The 16,308-nt window shown below is 40.9% G+C and overlaps 2 protein-coding genes across 2 annotated transcripts; one reads left to right on the top strand and one right to left on the bottom strand.

Moving 5' to 3' along the window:
- Positions 1-1,341: 1,341 nt before the first annotated feature.
- On the top strand, positions 1,342-3,125 carry LOC127755060 (protein yippee-like At4g27745). Its single transcript, XM_052280695.1, has 3 exons — positions 1,342-1,663; positions 1,823-1,931; positions 2,544-3,125. Exons 2-3 carry the CDS (start codon positions 1,839-1,841, stop codon positions 2,769-2,771), a joined length of 321 nt encoding a protein of 106 aa, XP_052136655.1. The 5' UTR covers positions 1,342-1,663; positions 1,823-1,838; the 3' UTR covers positions 2,772-3,125.
- Positions 3,126-3,167: 42 nt separating this feature from the next.
- Positions 3,168-7,964, bottom strand: LOC127755766 (disease resistance protein Pik-2-like). The gene is made up of 2 exons (XM_052281422.1): positions 6,935-7,964; positions 3,168-5,250 (listed from the first exon to the last, which is right to left on the bottom strand). The coding sequence occupies exons 1-2, from the start codon at positions 7,762-7,764 to the stop codon at positions 3,168-3,170; spliced, it is 2,913 nt and encodes a 970-aa protein (XP_052137382.1). The 5' UTR covers positions 7,765-7,964.
- Positions 7,965-16,308: the final 8,344 nt, after the last annotated feature.

The raw sequence follows: 16,308 nt of genomic DNA, 5'->3' as shown, positions 1-16,308 counted from the left end.
CATCGTGGTCTGCTGTTATGGTCTTGTATAATATAAATGGACATAACATCCCTAGCCCTGGATAAGGCAACAAAAATCCTAGTAGTAGTTGCATTTGACTACATAACAAAACATTTTATTTTTGCTCACAGAAAATCATTTTTTTTTCATTCTTTGTGATTGTAGAGATTGCAAGATTAGTTGGGAATATAAAATGGGGGATAAGATAACAGTGTGGTAGTGATAGGAGTAGAAGATTGCACAGTTGGGGATAGTTGAGCATGTTTGAAATTCACTGTGAATAAACACACAGCAATAATGGAGCCTGGATCTTCAGAGGTGGGAGTAAAAAGTTAATCTTGAGAACTTACTGCTTGGCATCTAGCGTGCACGTGTTACACGCACTTGCTGAGATAGCGAGATGAGATGAGATGAGTTCACCATGCTGTGATACTAGTGCTGACCAGTGAAAAACATGTACTATCATCAAAAGAGCATAAAAACAATTCGGCACTAATGATAGCACAAAATACATATTATATTGTCAAAATAGTACTCCCTCCGTCCCATAATATAAAGGATTTTGAGTTTTTCTACATTGTTTGACTACTCATCTTATTTAAAAAATTTGTGCAAATATAAAAGGCGAAAAATGTACTTAAAATATTTTGGATAATAAAGCAAGTAAAAATAAATAAATAATAATTCTAAATTTTTTTGAATAAGATAAGTGATCAAAGAGTGTAAATAAAAACTTAAAATCCTTTATATTATGGGACGGAGGGAGTATCATAATCCACTCCTTTAGCAATTTCCCTTGTTGCAGAAAATATTGTCCTAATAAATGATTATGACTACTTTATTAGTACTCCAGTAACTGTAACCACAGTTCTACACTCTCTATATCTAATGTTTTACTGTCCGTCTTATTTTTTTTTTAAGATTAGTAATTTTATGGGTATAGACGATAAAACTTAAATAATAATTTATATGTGACTATTTTTTTAATTCTTTTTATAATTTTAAATAAAATAGACGTTCGAACGTTAGACACGAAAATCCACATCTATATTAAAATAGGACGATGGAGTAGTATGCTAGATAATCATGGCAATCTCATTTCATTAAAACGTCATAGCAATCTGCCAATCTCAATGTGAGTCACATGTGGTGTCATCAGTCACACTCACACCAAAACCTACTAATCAAAATCCCTCCTTTCCTTGGCTTGCATCCTTGTCACTTCTCTTGCTCCCTAACCCAGCAACCTAACAAAGCGGATTAGTCGTTTTGACCAAGCGTGTGTGCCTTAATCCACATGCTTAACCTTAATTAATTGATTAAATTACAAATATTCTAGCCCAAACCTCACTATCACACTCATCCTTTCCTACTTGGATTCCATTCTCATCTCTCTCTCTCTTTCACTGTTTCTTCCTCCTCTGCACTTGGCGCAGCACAAAGTCGATTCCTTTCCGCCTCAGCGGCGCCGCTTGTTTCGATCGAAGCATCGCGAGAGGCAGCCCGCCGCCTGGGTTTCGTGCCGATTTTGATTTCCTTTTTCTTGGCCGCCTCTGCCCCTCTCTCTCTCTCTCCCCCTTTCTTGGTTCGATTGTTCCTGGTTCTTGGCCTGATTGGTTGAACCTGCTGCTTCTGGAATCAATTAGGGGAGAAATATTTGCAGGTGCGGGTTCGATCGATGGTCTCTTGATCTCTGGGTTTAGGGATTCTTCTCCGATTCTTGAAATTGTGTGCTCTTTTTTTATTTTTTTATTTGGGTTTGTTCGTGGTGGGTGTGATGCGTCGGCTTCTTGATTCTTTCGATTTGGTGAATCGGTTGCAGGAGAGGGGCGGTGGCGATGGCGGAGTTGGTTGGGCCGCGGGTGTACAGCTGCTGCCATTGCCGGAACCACGTCTGCCTCCACGACGACATCATCTCCAAGGCCTTTCAGGTGAAGAAGAACTTGAGTTCTTGGGGATTTGTGGGGCTGATTGCTCAAGTGACAAATACTAATCTTAGGTCATGTACTGACAATCTAGATTGAATTGGATTTAATCACTAGGCTTCTGATGTGCGTAGTGCCGGATTGATTTGGTATATTATGCTAAAGAAGGTAAAAACATGGCATAGCCGCTTACTGTAGGAGCCATGAGTGCCCTTAATTTACTGTAGGAGCCATTGATTATAGTATCATGGTTCAGTAATCTAAAGATTGGCAAATGCTGCATTCTTAGGATCTTGTAGGTTTATGTTTCCAACAAAAACTCGTTTGTTTTATTTATGATACATCGATCCGAGGAAATAATGAATGTGCAGAAATTGCTATAGTGGAGTTTCAATTATTACAGTATTTGTTCAAGAAGTTAACTAGAAGGCAGATTGTTAGTTTGTTACCAAAGTTTGGAACACCCAATATTTGGCACAAGCATTGCTGTTAGCCTGTTAGCAATCAATTGTTCGTCATTTAGACAAAGACCATATTTCTGAAGTATCTCTTGGATTATGGCTGTATTTGACTGTTTAGAGGATGAAATTATCTCTTTTGCTCTTTTGGCTATTCTAGGGGAGGAACGGCCATGCGTTTCTTTTCTCTCATGCTATGAACATATCTATGGGTCCAAAGGAGGACAGGCAGCTTATGACAGGGCTTCACACAGTTGCTGATATCTACTGCCGTGATTGCCGTGAGGTATTGGGTTGGAAGTATGAAAGAGCATTTGAAGAATCCCAGAAGTACAAGGAAGGAAAATTCATATTTGAGAAGGCAAAGATTGTTAAAGAAAATTGGTAATGACTGGAAAGGGTTGGCGTGCCAAACTTTCCTGTGAAGCTAAAATTCATACCTTTGTACATAGCTGTCGTCTGTAAATTCGAATGTTTAGCCTGCATGATGTTGCTCATGCCATTTGTAATGTGCACTTGTTTTGCTGTTCATTTCTGTGAAGAAGACAGGCCTCTGTTTATTTCTTTGTCAACCATTTTCTCATTGTTCATAAATGGATAGCTTGTACATAATTATTTTCCTGTCTAAATGTTGAATGTTTGTCATCAAAGTAATTCCTTGTGAGTTACAATGACATCTATTATTAGCTCATGACACTTAATGGATATGAAAAGAGCAGTAAAAGGTAAATATATTTGCCTAGACTCATCTACTAGATCATATATTTTAGAATTTACATAGAGATTATTGTGCACTAGAGCTTTGATATTCTTTTCTTTTCTTGTTGGCATGGTTCATATCTTCTTTGCTAGCATTCATGTTTTGCACATTCTTTTCTTCGGGATGCTGCCTCTTATTTCTCTCCTCTAAGTGCATGTCCATACCACACTTTTGGATATCTATCCTAGGATGACCAGGATGAAACTTCACAATATTGTGGATTGCATCTTCAGCATCCTCGATGTCTAGAGCACTTGCACCGGCACACAATAATTGGATGTAAATTTTCTTGAGTGATCTAAGGTGCTCAATACCAAATTGGTAACCATATGATTTTGCCTCCTTTACATGAACTGCCATCTGTAGCCTCTCAAGTTTTGGCAAAGCTGCTGGTTCAAATATCAAAGAGGTTCCTTCACAACTGAAGATTAACTCTTGTAAGTATGGGAAGCCTACTCCATGAATAACTATCTTGTCCTCCTTCTGAGGTGATTTCAACCATAAGTCAAGATGAAGTAGAGACGGCAAATCCTGAAGGATCTGAATGTCTTCATTTGGTAGTTTTTCAATGTTAATGTTTAAATGAATGAGATTGCAGAGTGATGCCATCCACCTTGGAACTCTTGGGAGAAAGTAGTATGCAGACAGCCGAAATCTCTGAAGATGATTTGGTGGTGGCGACCAGGAATCTAAGAACTCCAGGGAACCGAAGTTGCGACTGCAAATCGCGAAAGATTGGAGGTTACTTGTGCCAAGTTTGCCAAGAGTATTCATCATAGCCTCTTGGCGCTTCATATCGCCGGAGCTGAAATCAGTCCAGTTGATTGTAAGCTCCCTTAAACCTTTCAGAGTACCAAGTTCTTGCACTGCATTGGTCGAGCTACAACAAATATTGAATCCAGATATGACTCTTAGGGATGCCATGCTCCCTATACCATCAGGTAGCTTTATTTTTCCCCATGTATGGCCACCACTAAGTATATACTTCAGTTGCACAATCCTAATAATGGTTCCAGGTAGTTCTTCTATATTTGTGTCCCTTATGTCTAATGTTTCCAAACTATGCAGGTCTCCTATTTCTGGTGGGAGTTTTGAAATCCATGTTCTACAAAGGCTCAAATACTTCAAGTGAAACAAAATGCTGATATCTTTCAGATGATTGTCACACAAGCCTAGGCATCCCTCAAGATTTAATACTCTCAAGACCCGAAAATCGGACAATGGAGGTAACTGGCAAGCTTGTACATATAAACTTAGGGATCTAGCATGAAGCAGATTCATTCCTCCTTTTGTTTTGGTAATCTCTTTATCACATTGGATAGATAATCGGCGAGTGATTCCTTGCGGTTTAGCTGCAACAGGATGACCACCTAACAAAGTGACAAAATTCTCTTCAATTGCCTTCGATATTATAAGCTCAAGCATCATGTCATGCACCCGACAAGCATGAGCTTTACCATCACAATTTATATCCATTGGTTGGACCATACTTCTGTTGATGAGCTCATTGAAGTAACTCTCTGCTACATCCTCCACAGACTGGCCTCTTTCTTCGCCGATGAATCCTTCCGCAATCCATTGCTGGATCAGGCTATCCCTCTCAATCTTGAAGTCCTCAGGATACAAACTGAGGTATAGCAAACATGTCTTCAGGTAGTAAGGGAGGTCATAGTAACTGAGGGAAAGTATTTGTTTCATTCCTTCAAGATCAGAGTTCTTCTCTAATGCAGAACCTATAGATATAAGCACCTTTTCCCACTGCTCCTTCAACATGACAGGCTTGCTAGCTAACAGGCTAGCTATGCTGATTATTGCCAATGGTGAACCACAACATTTTTTCAAGATCTGGTCTGAAACTTCCTTCAACTGTGGTGGGCATACATCCTCATAGCCAAAAATTCTCTTGAAAAACAAGTTTCTGGAATCTGATGCTTTGAGTGGTTCAATTCTGTAGATGAGATCATCAGGGTGAGAACAACATGACTTTGCTACTGAGTCAATTCTCGTAGTTGTTAGCAGCCTGCTGCAATGATTGTTCTCAGGTAGAGCACATCTCACTTTCTCCCATGCTGATTTACTCCAAACATCATCAATTATGATGAAGTACCTATGGAACAATTCAGCCACTGGTTAGAAAAGTCAGTGCATTAAGATCAATACTCTTTAGAGAAGTTCCAAAGACATCTTCCCTCTATTTTGTAAATACTTGTTGTTTTGAACAAGGACATCGTCCAAAAAAACAAATTTGACCACTATTTTATATTATAATATATATAGAAATATCAACGAATACATGATTTTAATGAAGTACTTTTCAAGATTAATATATACATATGATTTCTATCTTTCTAAAGTAAATATTTTCCCAAAGTCACATAAGTCATGCCCAAAACAATAAATATTTGCAAAGTGGAGGGAGTACTTCACGATACAACTTCAAATTTTCTACTGCTTCACAATACTGGTATTATATTTACTTAGTACTCCTACTAGTTAGTGAACGACTTCCTTTTATATCGATTGGTGAACTAGATAAAGATGGTGTTCTTTTCTCCTGAAGATGAAGATAAAGATGAAGATTTAGTTTTTTTTACGTAAAACGAGGTGATATTAATGTATGATTAATTTAGTTTTAATTATTATAAAATTGAAAAATAGATTAATATGATATTTTAAATCAACTTTCGTATAGAAAGTTTTTGCACGAAATGCACCGTTTAGCAGTTTGAAAAGCGTGCCACGAGTATCCAAAAGTTTATCCAACTTTTATCGGAGAAAAGAACGGGGCCAAATATTTGCAAAGGTTCTTCCCCTAGTGCGTCTGTGCACTCTAATTCCTGGTGTCGCCCCCACTCTGCGCCCCACACATCATAAGAGCACGTTCTAACTGGATGATTGGATACATTATGGGTAGATGAAAATTTAACAAATAGCTTAGAGAAAAGTTATCTAAGGGCTTTGGTTTGAAGAAAAACAAGGGATTTGAATTTCTAAGAATTAATTCCTGCCAGTGTCATTTGGTTTATAAAAATAGAGTATAGAAAATCAAAGGAATTTTTCTTTTCATACGAGTTATAGAGAGAATATAAAAACAACATTCATCCATTCAAACTTCTTGAAAAAATCCTATGAATTGATGTGATGTGTACATGCATTCCTATTCCTTTATTTTTCTATTCATACGAGTTAAAAATTTTCCTAAATTGATCAAGCCCTAAACAATATTGTTGTGGAAAGTTTTAGCAAAAATACTACACCCGTCCTAAAATATAACAATTTAGTACTAAGGTATGTTTCATTCAATTAAAAGTTGTTATATTTTGGGACGGAGGCAATAGTATTTTTGAAACTGTGGTATGAAAAGTCGCCAAATCAGAGTAGATGGCTTGATGGATGGAGGAAATGAGTAGCCTCTGACAACATGAGAATAAATGCTTATGTATAGCATGTTTTTTAAACTGCTAAACGGTATATTTCGTGTGAAAATTTTCTATATAAATTTTGCTTTATAAAAGTCAAAGAAGTCAATTTTCCAAGTTTTTAATATTAATACTCAATTAATATATATTAATCACATTTCTTGTTTTACGTGCATCTAATTAGCCAAAACGAACCGCTGAAAAGAATGTGCCCTAAAGTATTACGGTTGTGTTTAGTTCCACGCTAAAATTAGAAGTTTGAAGAAATTGGAACGATGTGAAGGAAAAGTTGAAAGTTTTTGTATAGAAAAGTTTAATGTGACAAAAAAGTTGGAAGTTTGAAAAGAAAGTTGGAATCTAAACAGGGCCTACCTTTTGTTCAGTAGGCACTCTCTAAGCTTGCGAATGAGTTGACCTTCCTCCCAAGTGCCCATGTGGTCAACCTCATTTTGTGCAATCTGCGATAACAAGTCCTTCAAGAGCTTCTTCATGTCAAGCTTTTGTGATACAGTTGCGAAAGCTTTACAACTATACTGCCCTCCAACTCTACGGTACACCTCCATGGCAAGAGTCGTCTTTCCTAAACCACCAAACCCGATGATTGAGAGCACCTTGAGAGTGCACACATCATCAGTTAACCAGTTCACCATTTCACTCGCTGGTCGATCAATCCCAACGAGATCTGGTGTGTCGGCGTAGAGGACACTGACCCGTGGGTCGGTGGCCATGGCCGAGCCTCCTAGCATCCCTATGTCATCCCCCAATTTGTACCTCGATCGCCGTTCGCTCACCTCGATGGCACGGGCCTTTAGGCCCTTGAGCTCACCGGCGAGGCGGTGGTGCATCCAAGCCACGGCCACGAGCCGGGTGGCATGGCTCACCAAACCCCTAAGGCTGCTGAAGCCATGGTTAGAGGTCACGGCACCATGGACGACATCGACACGGTGCATGAACTCGTCGATGCAATCCTCGACGTCGTAGGCCAGCTCCCTCACCTCCTTCATCCAGCACCTCACCTGAGGGTCCGGACCGTCCACCCCGGAGAGCTTCTCGAGGAAGGCGTGCATGCTCTCGAGCTCGGCCCCGAGGAAGATGACATCACTCCTCGCGCCCGCCATCAGCGAATACCTCGGCCCGGCGATGGAGCTGAGCTTCACCATGAGCGAGACCATGGTGCCCCCGATCACCGATGCGCGCTCCATTTCCGGAATGCAACCACGAGGAAGATCGAGGAGGAAGCGAGAATCAACAACTGCAGATTGTGCAACCTTTGTGTGGTGAAATGGTGAATGCCATCAAGATTGGGTCATGGCTTTCATTTATAATCCTGAGTGTTTTGTTCATGCCGTATGGAGTTCGCTGCTGGACCAAAGGTCGTTCCCAGCAGCCACTCTTTTGGATTTCTTCTGGATTAAACTAGTTAGCGCGTCAAAGTGTGATGCTCGGTAAATTCTTAGCCACGAAATTGTGAGTTGATTACTAATTGACAGATATGCTATTGATGGACCCTGAGTTCCTCTCGACACTCAAAGCTGTTGTTGGCCCGATCTTTCGGTGAGTTGTGATAACTACGATTTGGGAGAAACGTTGACGATCCGACTACAACCGTACAAGACGTTGCGTTGCGCCTTAGCGATCGATACACCTCTCCGTGGGTTGTTGATCTTGCCGGTGCAGATCAACCTTATTCCTGCAAGCAATCGAGAACAAGCAAGAACAAGATATAAAGCAACTGAATTGCTAGATAGACAAGACGCACAAAGATAAATTGATGCACGATAAAGCGGGGTTCCGAACAAGCAGACGGACGGTCTAGTCGACACGCGCGCTGCAAGCGAAGTAGCAATGGCTAAACTTACAATTAATCAAAACCCAAGAAACCCTGAAGGGGTACCTAACTATTTAAGGAGGTGGGATGACTTCTAGGTCGTCCTCTACCTGGTTGGGGTGCACCCCACATGGGCCCCACTTGGGCCGGGGTCCCAAACGAAGTTACAAGCCCATTGGCCCATGACAGGTGACGCAGCACCTTGTTTTTGTATTTGTGGCCAAACGAGATGGAGTCTGCTGATGAGGCCAGATCTGTTGGAAAGAGGACTCCGAGAACTTTCCATCAAGTACTCATGGGCCGAAAACGGAGGTCGTATGCAGATTCGGTAGCCGTTTGAAGTCAGCAGTGTAGTGGGTGGCCGAATCGGATTCCAACACTTGGAGGACTTGATCTTGATATCATCTTGTTCATCCATGATGTGAGCTATGGTTGTATCTGTAGTAGCCATGGTCACATCATCCTCCCCTTCTTCACGGAAAACCGTCCTCGGTTTTTCCATATGGTGCTCGCCACATAGTCCATTCAAAATAACCTGTTTCATCCAATCAAAACTAGAGAAACTCGAAGTTGTGTGATTAGCAATAACATGTTTCTCTAAATCCGAACAAATGAAAACTCTAGGCACCAAATATATTCCTCTATCATTATATTCGCCAAAGATATGGAAAATAGCATTAGTTGGACATGGCAAATCAGACTTAGCAAATAATTTCTCCCTCAAATTATCGAGCTCACAAAAATCATCACCCTGAACATAGCCCAAAATATTTAAAGATGAAGTCAATTCACATTCCTCTACTTCATTAGCAATATGAATAACATGCTTAAAATCATGGCATAAAGAATTGACATTAGAAATAGCATGTTTATTCACTAGTTGTGGCATTGATATAAGTGAAGCATTATCACACAACTCTTCTTTATCACAAGGAACAGCAAACAAATCAACTTGTGAAAAAGGAAACTCAGCAGTTGGTTCCACTAATGGTTGCTCTACTATAGCATGAAAAGTGGACAAATTCAATTCATTAACAATACACTCACCTTGCTTAATTTCAGCACCATTAAGTTTACCTTTGATGCCCTCTTCAGATGATGGAGGTGCCTCGACTTTGAGTGTGAACAATGGGACTAACGGCTCTTTCATGTCTCTCTCCTCCTTGTTGCAGTTGTTCACTTCCTGCAAAATATTAGTAATAGGAGGCACATGCACAACTTGTTTCTTGTTCACATCCTCAATTTGTTTTTCCGCATGGCAAGCAAGTTGTAACAAATGAGCAAAAGAACTATAACTTTGACAAACAAGCATGTCCTGAATTTCTTTATTAAGCCCACGTAAAAACCTTAACTCTGTAGCTTCTTCGCACTCATCTAAACCACAACGTAATAAACAAGCATGCATATCATGATAGTATGAAGTAACAGTTCTGGTATCTTGTTTTAAACATTGCAGTTTGTTGAACAAAATGTCAGCTCTGATACCACCTGATGGACCCTGAGTTCCTCTCGACACTCAAAGCTGTTGTTGGCCCGATCTTTCGGTGAGTTGTGATAACTACGATTTGGGAGAAACGTTGACGATCCGACTACAACCGTACAAGACGTTGCGTTGCGCCTTAGCGATCGATACACCTCTCCGTGGGTTGTTGATCTTGCCGGTGCAGATCAACCTTATTCCTGCAAGCAATCGAGAACAAGCAAGAACAAGATATAAAGCAACTGAATTGCTAGATAGACAAGACGCACAAAGATAAATTGATGCACGATAAAGCGGGGTTCCGAACAAGCAGACGGACGGTCTAGTCGACACGCGCGCTGCAAGCGAAGTAGCAATGGCTAAACTTACAATTAATCAAAACCCAAGAAACCCTGAAGGGGTACCTAACTATTTAAGGAGGTGGGATGACTTCTAGGTCGTCCTCCACCTAGTTGGGGTGCACCCCACATGGGCCCCACTTGGGCCGGGGTCCCAAACGAAGTTACAAGCCCATTGGCCCATGACAGGTGACGCAGCACCTTGTTTTTGTATTTGTGGCCAAACGAGATGGAGTCTGCTGATGAGGCCAGATCTGTTGGAAAGAGGACTCCGAGAACTTTCCATCAAGTACTCATGGGCCGAAAACGGAGGTCGTATGCAGATTCGGTAGCCGTTTGAAGTCAGCAGTGTAGCGGGTGGCCGAATCGGATTCCAGCACTTGGAGGACTTGATCTTGATATCATCTTGTTCATTCATGATGTGAGCTATGGTTGTATCTGTAGTAGCCATGGTCACATCAGCTACTTAACCCACACCCATACGTACGTCTGATATCAGACATGATAAAAGGTGTTAAGGCATGGATGCACGGCCGGCGGAACAAACTACTCCCTCTGTTTCGAAATGTTTGACACCGTTGACTTTTTAGCACATGTTTGACCATTCGTCTTATTCAAAAACTTTTGTGAGATATGTAAAATTATATGCCTAAATAAAAATATATTTAAAAATGAATCAAATGATAGGAAAAGAATTAATAATTACTTAAATTTTTTGAATAAGACGAACGGTCAAACATATGATAAACAGTCAACGGCGTCAAACATTTCGAAACGGAGGGAGTATATAAAACTATAGCCCCCGGCCCTCTTCTAATGGATATACAACAGGAAAATTTTAGTGGAGACTTTATAGGGGTTCTCATGGTTATACATAGCCCGGCTTGGGATCCCATAGCCCTCATGTTAGATCCGCCATTGCATGGATGTATTTGCCATCATGCACTGCAATTTTTGTAGTGTTAAATGCTCCTTAAGGCCTTAACTCCTGAATTCTTGTAGAAAATAGATTTTGCAAACTAAAATATAGCGGTTTAGTTATTTAATTTTAGCCCAAATAACATTAATAGTTAAGCAGTACTTCCTTTGTCCTAAAGGAGTTTAGTTTTAACTAATAAAGAGAGATTAAGAACGAGATTAAAAAACTATATACGCTTCAAGAGGAGGACGTAATACTGGTTCGATGATTAAAACGGAAAGAAAAAAAAAAATAAAGCACTACTATCTCCATCATTTAAATTGTCTAAAATATTATATTTCTACTGATGGGACATGATAAATTAGTTACATGCAAATGTTGTCTCCTCGCCTCCCATCTTTCCATTACTTCTTCTTTTAACGGAAAAAGTATGAATTATCCCTCTCTTTACTCGAAAACCAGATATTGCTCACCCTAAACTTTTAATACTGGACGAATTATCCCCCTCGATCCAATCCAAAGTGGTTTTGTCCTACGTGGTGTACGCGAGGCAATCCAGTCAGCATTTTCCTTTAAAAATAGGTGGGACCCACCCTTCATACCTCTTCTTCACCTCTTCCTATTATCTCTGTCCCGCAAGCGTAGGTGCGCATGGCTGGCAGCGTCGGGTACGGCTGTGTGGGCGAGGCGAGGGCGCCGGGCGGCCGGGAGGCGGCAGTGGGACGCGGCGCTGCGGGGGAGGAAGGCGGTGGCCGCAGCAGCGGCTGTGGGTGTTCGAAGCTCCGCCGCCCCCTCCACCGCCCCAAGAGACGGTTGGGCATGGGCGCACGACGCTGCGGCGGGAGGAAAGCGGCGGCCGCGGGCGTCCCAAGCTCCGCCGCCCCCTCCACCGCCCCAAGCGCCGACGGGGCACGGTGGGAGGAAAGCTGCGGCATCACGGGACGGCCAGCTGCGCCGAGGAGGATGGTGGAGGCGGCGGGCTGCAACGAGGAGGACAATAAGGGCGCGGCGGGTGGCGGGACGCGACGAGGAGGACGATGGAGGCGGCGGGCCATGCCGAGGAGGACGATGGAGGCGGCGAGTAGCGGCATCGTGGGGAGGGCGGGAGGAATGCGCCGAGGAGGACGGTGGAGCGAGCGGGCGGGCGGCGGACTACGGCGATGAGGCCTCCTTGATTCTGCCTGCGCGAGTGGCTCCTCCCCCGCATCCGCCGGCGCACAGCTCCTCCTTGGTCTTTGCCGGCAAGCACGACTCCTCCTCGGCGGCCATCGCTGTCGTCCCCGTCGCTTCTGGCTCGATGCCACGCCGCGCGCCTGTGCCCGCAACACCGGAGGGAAGGAGAGAGAGAGAGAGAGAGAGTTGGAGTATTCCATGACATGTGGGGCCATGTTAACTTTTTTTTATTGGATTGCCACATTAGCGCCACATGTATGCCACGTAGGACCAAAACCGTTCCGGTTTTGAGTAGGGGGTAATTCGTCCGGTATTGAAAGTTTAGGGTGAGCAATATCTGGTTTTCGAGTACGGGTGGGTAATTCGGTCAACCGCGATAGTTCAGGGGGTAATTCGTACTTTTTCCTCTTTTAATTGCATTAAACTTTCTTTTAACTGGATGATGTCCCGCGCGCTTTGCTGTGGGATATATGGTAGATATCGGAGAATGATGAAATGATTTGGATTGAAATATTACGAAAATGATTCGAGAATGATGATTTAGAATGTGTATGTTTAGTTTTAGATTGAAATAAATTGTTGATATAATTACTATATGTTTATATGTTGAGCTTTGCGTGTTTAATGGGGTTGATGTGACATGCTTGCACTTAGGTTTTAGAAGTGCTAATAAATACTATACTTGTATGTTAAATTTTAGGTGTTTAGTGGATTATTAGCTTTATAGAAAGAAAGGATTATGTTTATGTACTGAATGTGTGCATGTAGTGAGGTTACTAAAAAAGGTTATCGTGGTCATTTATGTGTTTTCTATTATGTCTCTAATTTAAAAATACAATATTTTAAAACAGAGATATTTCGATTAGTTTAAATGTAAACTAGAGGAATGCACTTATTTGAGAGGAAGGGAATATTAAATAGAGATAGTGGACCATTCTAAAACTATGCTCTTGGGACAAGTTGTTAGGCTAAAAGGACTGAGGGACTAAAAGGTGGACTTCACTACTTCAGTATCAATTATCCCTCTGATTTTATAATTGTTGATATTTTTTATATTTTAAATAAGGTTGTTATCAAATTTTTATAACTTTTAAAAGTCCTATATTAAAAGTAAATATGTATTTATATTTATTAAATATATTATAACACTAAAATAAAATCAAAGATATATTTTAAAGACCATATCATTATTTAAAACGTCGTAAAACCGGAGGGAGTAACAGTCTAAGTCAACAGATTCCAGATCATTAGATCAACGTCAAGTCAACAGACGACCCTGAAACTGAAACACCACCAGTGTGACAATCAAAGCAATTTAATGCCTTTCATTTTCTCATAGCAACCCATAACCAATTAAACTGTGACACATTCCTACAGTATATCTAGAAGAAAATCCGTATTCATCATCTTTTCTTTTTGAAACTTTAGACTTTATAATAGAATAGCATAGAAGCATAAAATATGGTTCAGCATACAGTTGGAGGAACTAAAGTGATCTTTCACATCCTTAGGACAATAGCAATGCGCCTTGAATTTTATGTGGCCTGGGTTGCCAAATAAGCGACGTGGTGAGGAATGGTGCCGCATGCCACGAACTCCACAGTGTGCCCATAGCCTCCTCTCCCTGTGCCTGTGCCCGATCGAGTCAAAGTCCGTGTGCCCAATATTGGTCACGCGTTCCTTAATTCTGTGGGCCCATCCAAACATGTGGCGTGGATTCTCTCTCTTCGTGGCATACGTGAAGGCCTAGGGCTGAATGATAGCAAGGCCCACTCTGAATGGTCTTAGCAAAACATCTCCTGTTCGGATTGCTAAGTGCGAGAGACATACATAAAATGAGATTTGCTCCGGTCCAACAAAAAAAAATACCTTGAGATACCGGTACCAAATTGTTTTTGATCGTTGGATCTAGCTGAGCATGATGAGTATTGTTAGATCCAACGATCAGAAACGATTTGGTATCATGAGGTACCGTTACCTCGAGATCCTTTTTGTTGGACCGGAGCAAATATCACAGACAAATATGAACTAGATCTGACAACAAATGCTCTCTCCCATATTTAGGCTAAGTTATTTTTGTCGAAGTTCCAACTTGCTTCCTTCATTTTTCACGTGCACACTTTCCAAACTACTAAATGGTGTTTTTTCTTTTTCAAAAAGTTCTATAAAAGTTGCTTTTAAAAAATATATTAATCTATTTTTAAAAAGCTAATACTTAATTAATCATGTTTTAATGAGTCGTCTCATTTTACGTACATGATGGATTACCGGATTAGTTTCCAATACCAAGCAACTAAGGGGTTGTTTGTTATCATATTCTCTCTCTTCCTTTACTTTTTCTCGACCAATGGCTGCGATTATCAGCTCATGAAGTGCACAGCAGCAAGCCCACTTCTCTTGGAGTGCGCGTGCATCCCGACGACTATTTTGTCGCCGGCTTATCCTCTCTTTCATTTTCTCTCTGCGCCAGCTCATCGTCTAAGCCTATATGGATTTTTTTATCACCGGCTTTTAAATCTTATTGTACCTGCTCTAAGCTCTAATTAATGATTTTTACACATGATGATTAGAGGTGGGCATGCGCGGTGCCACGATAGTTTTTAACCAATAGAGAGAATACAAGGATAATAAAAATAGCCAGTGGACTATCTAAAAAGAAGGTGTTTTTTAAAGATGAATGATTGAGTACTCCAGGGTGTTTTTGGGAAGCAATTAGTAAACCTTAAAGGGTGGAAAGGACTCCACCACTACATTTGTCAAGAATCAACCGTCAAGTCAACATATTTCAGATCGTTAGATCAACCGTCAACGCTAAGTCAACCGACGACACCTCCAAAAATGAAACACCACCATGTACACAGAGTGGCATCAAAGCAAAGCGTTTCATTCTTCATTTCTTCTCACAGCAACCAAAAATCAATTAAACTGTGACATATTTCTTGACTGCGAACGCAATTCAATCCATCTATCACCTAATAACTCCCCGAGGAAAATTTAACTTTTCCAAAAAATCAACACCAGAATGGACACATGTTGGAAGAAGCAATTAACCAAAAACTTGAATTTGGCTTCAGACTTCAAAATTCATCAAAAGCAAGCACAGAAGTACACTGCTATGATCATGGCCTAAGCCTACATCCTACTGCTGGACACGCACCACACTCACACCACCGCACGTAAACACGCGCTTTAAACTTATCAAAACTATCAAATTTAACCGATTGCAGGCGTGTTTAGTTTAATTTAATTTCTAATAGCTCTTGGGCAGTACATGCACTCGCATTCTGAACTATTGTGGCAAACAATAGATGCAACCTTAGAAGGAATGGGATATAGAGGATCTTGAGTCGCGCATAGCTGGACGCATGGTTTGATATCATCGCAATGCACTTCAAAGGTTATCTTTTTGCAAACAGGAGCATCTAACTGTCCATAATTCGTCATCCTCGCAGCCATCACCATATCTGTAGCATGATCAGTATGAAATTAATCGAGGATTCATAGAGTTAAATGTGTTGTTAAAACATGTATACAGATTATAGAACGACTTAATAAATCATGCATATGCTACAGTTAATTTGAGGGGATGAATTATGGATGCAAATCTGCAGGGTTACCTGATGACAGAACCAGAAGGACAAGATCGAAGATCATCAAGTGGCTAATCTTCATTGTTGTGTTGAAAACTTTTTGATGTTTATGTGGAGATTGATGAATAATTCTGTTTCAGATTGATGACGGCTCTCGTGTACTTTGTGGTGAACTAATAGATCGACTTGATAGTGTTTTTATAGAGGGTATATTGTCATTTGGGGAATCAAATAAACATATATACATGACAAATATGCTACCGTGTATATGCAATAAATATACGTATCTGAGTATTTAAAAACAGGAAATGCATACCTGTGCTAATATAAAAACGGAATCACTGGCTTCTTAATTAGCTCTCTAGCTATATATCTACATGTGAAAAATGAATTAGTATTTGGAAAGAAAAACAGCAAA

This window comes from Oryza glaberrima, chromosome 11, assembly GCF_000147395.1.
Source record: "Oryza glaberrima chromosome 11, OglaRS2, whole genome shotgun sequence".
In the NCBI taxonomy this organism is placed as follows: Eukaryota; Viridiplantae; Streptophyta; class Magnoliopsida; order Poales; family Poaceae; genus Oryza; species Oryza glaberrima.
Note: the sequence above shows the minus strand (reverse complement) of the source record. Positions and strands in the feature narration are given on the sequence as shown.

Coding starts and splice junctions, on each gene's coding strand:
- LOC127755060 (XM_052280695.1), top strand. CDS start 1,839: ATGGCGGAGTTGGTTGGGCCGCGGGTGTACAGCTGCTGCCATTGCCGG. Junction 1,932..2,543: donor TCATCTCCAAGGCCTTTCAG/GTGAAGAAGAAC, acceptor TGGCTATTCTAG/GGGAGGAACGGCCATGCGTT.
- LOC127755766 (XM_052281422.1), bottom strand. CDS start 7,764: ATGGAGCGCGCATCGGTGATCGGGGGCACCATGGTCTCGCTCATGGTG. Junction 5,251..6,934: donor GAGTGCCTACTGAACAAAAG/GTAGGCCCTGTT, acceptor ATTGTTCCATAG/GTACTTCATCATAATTGATG.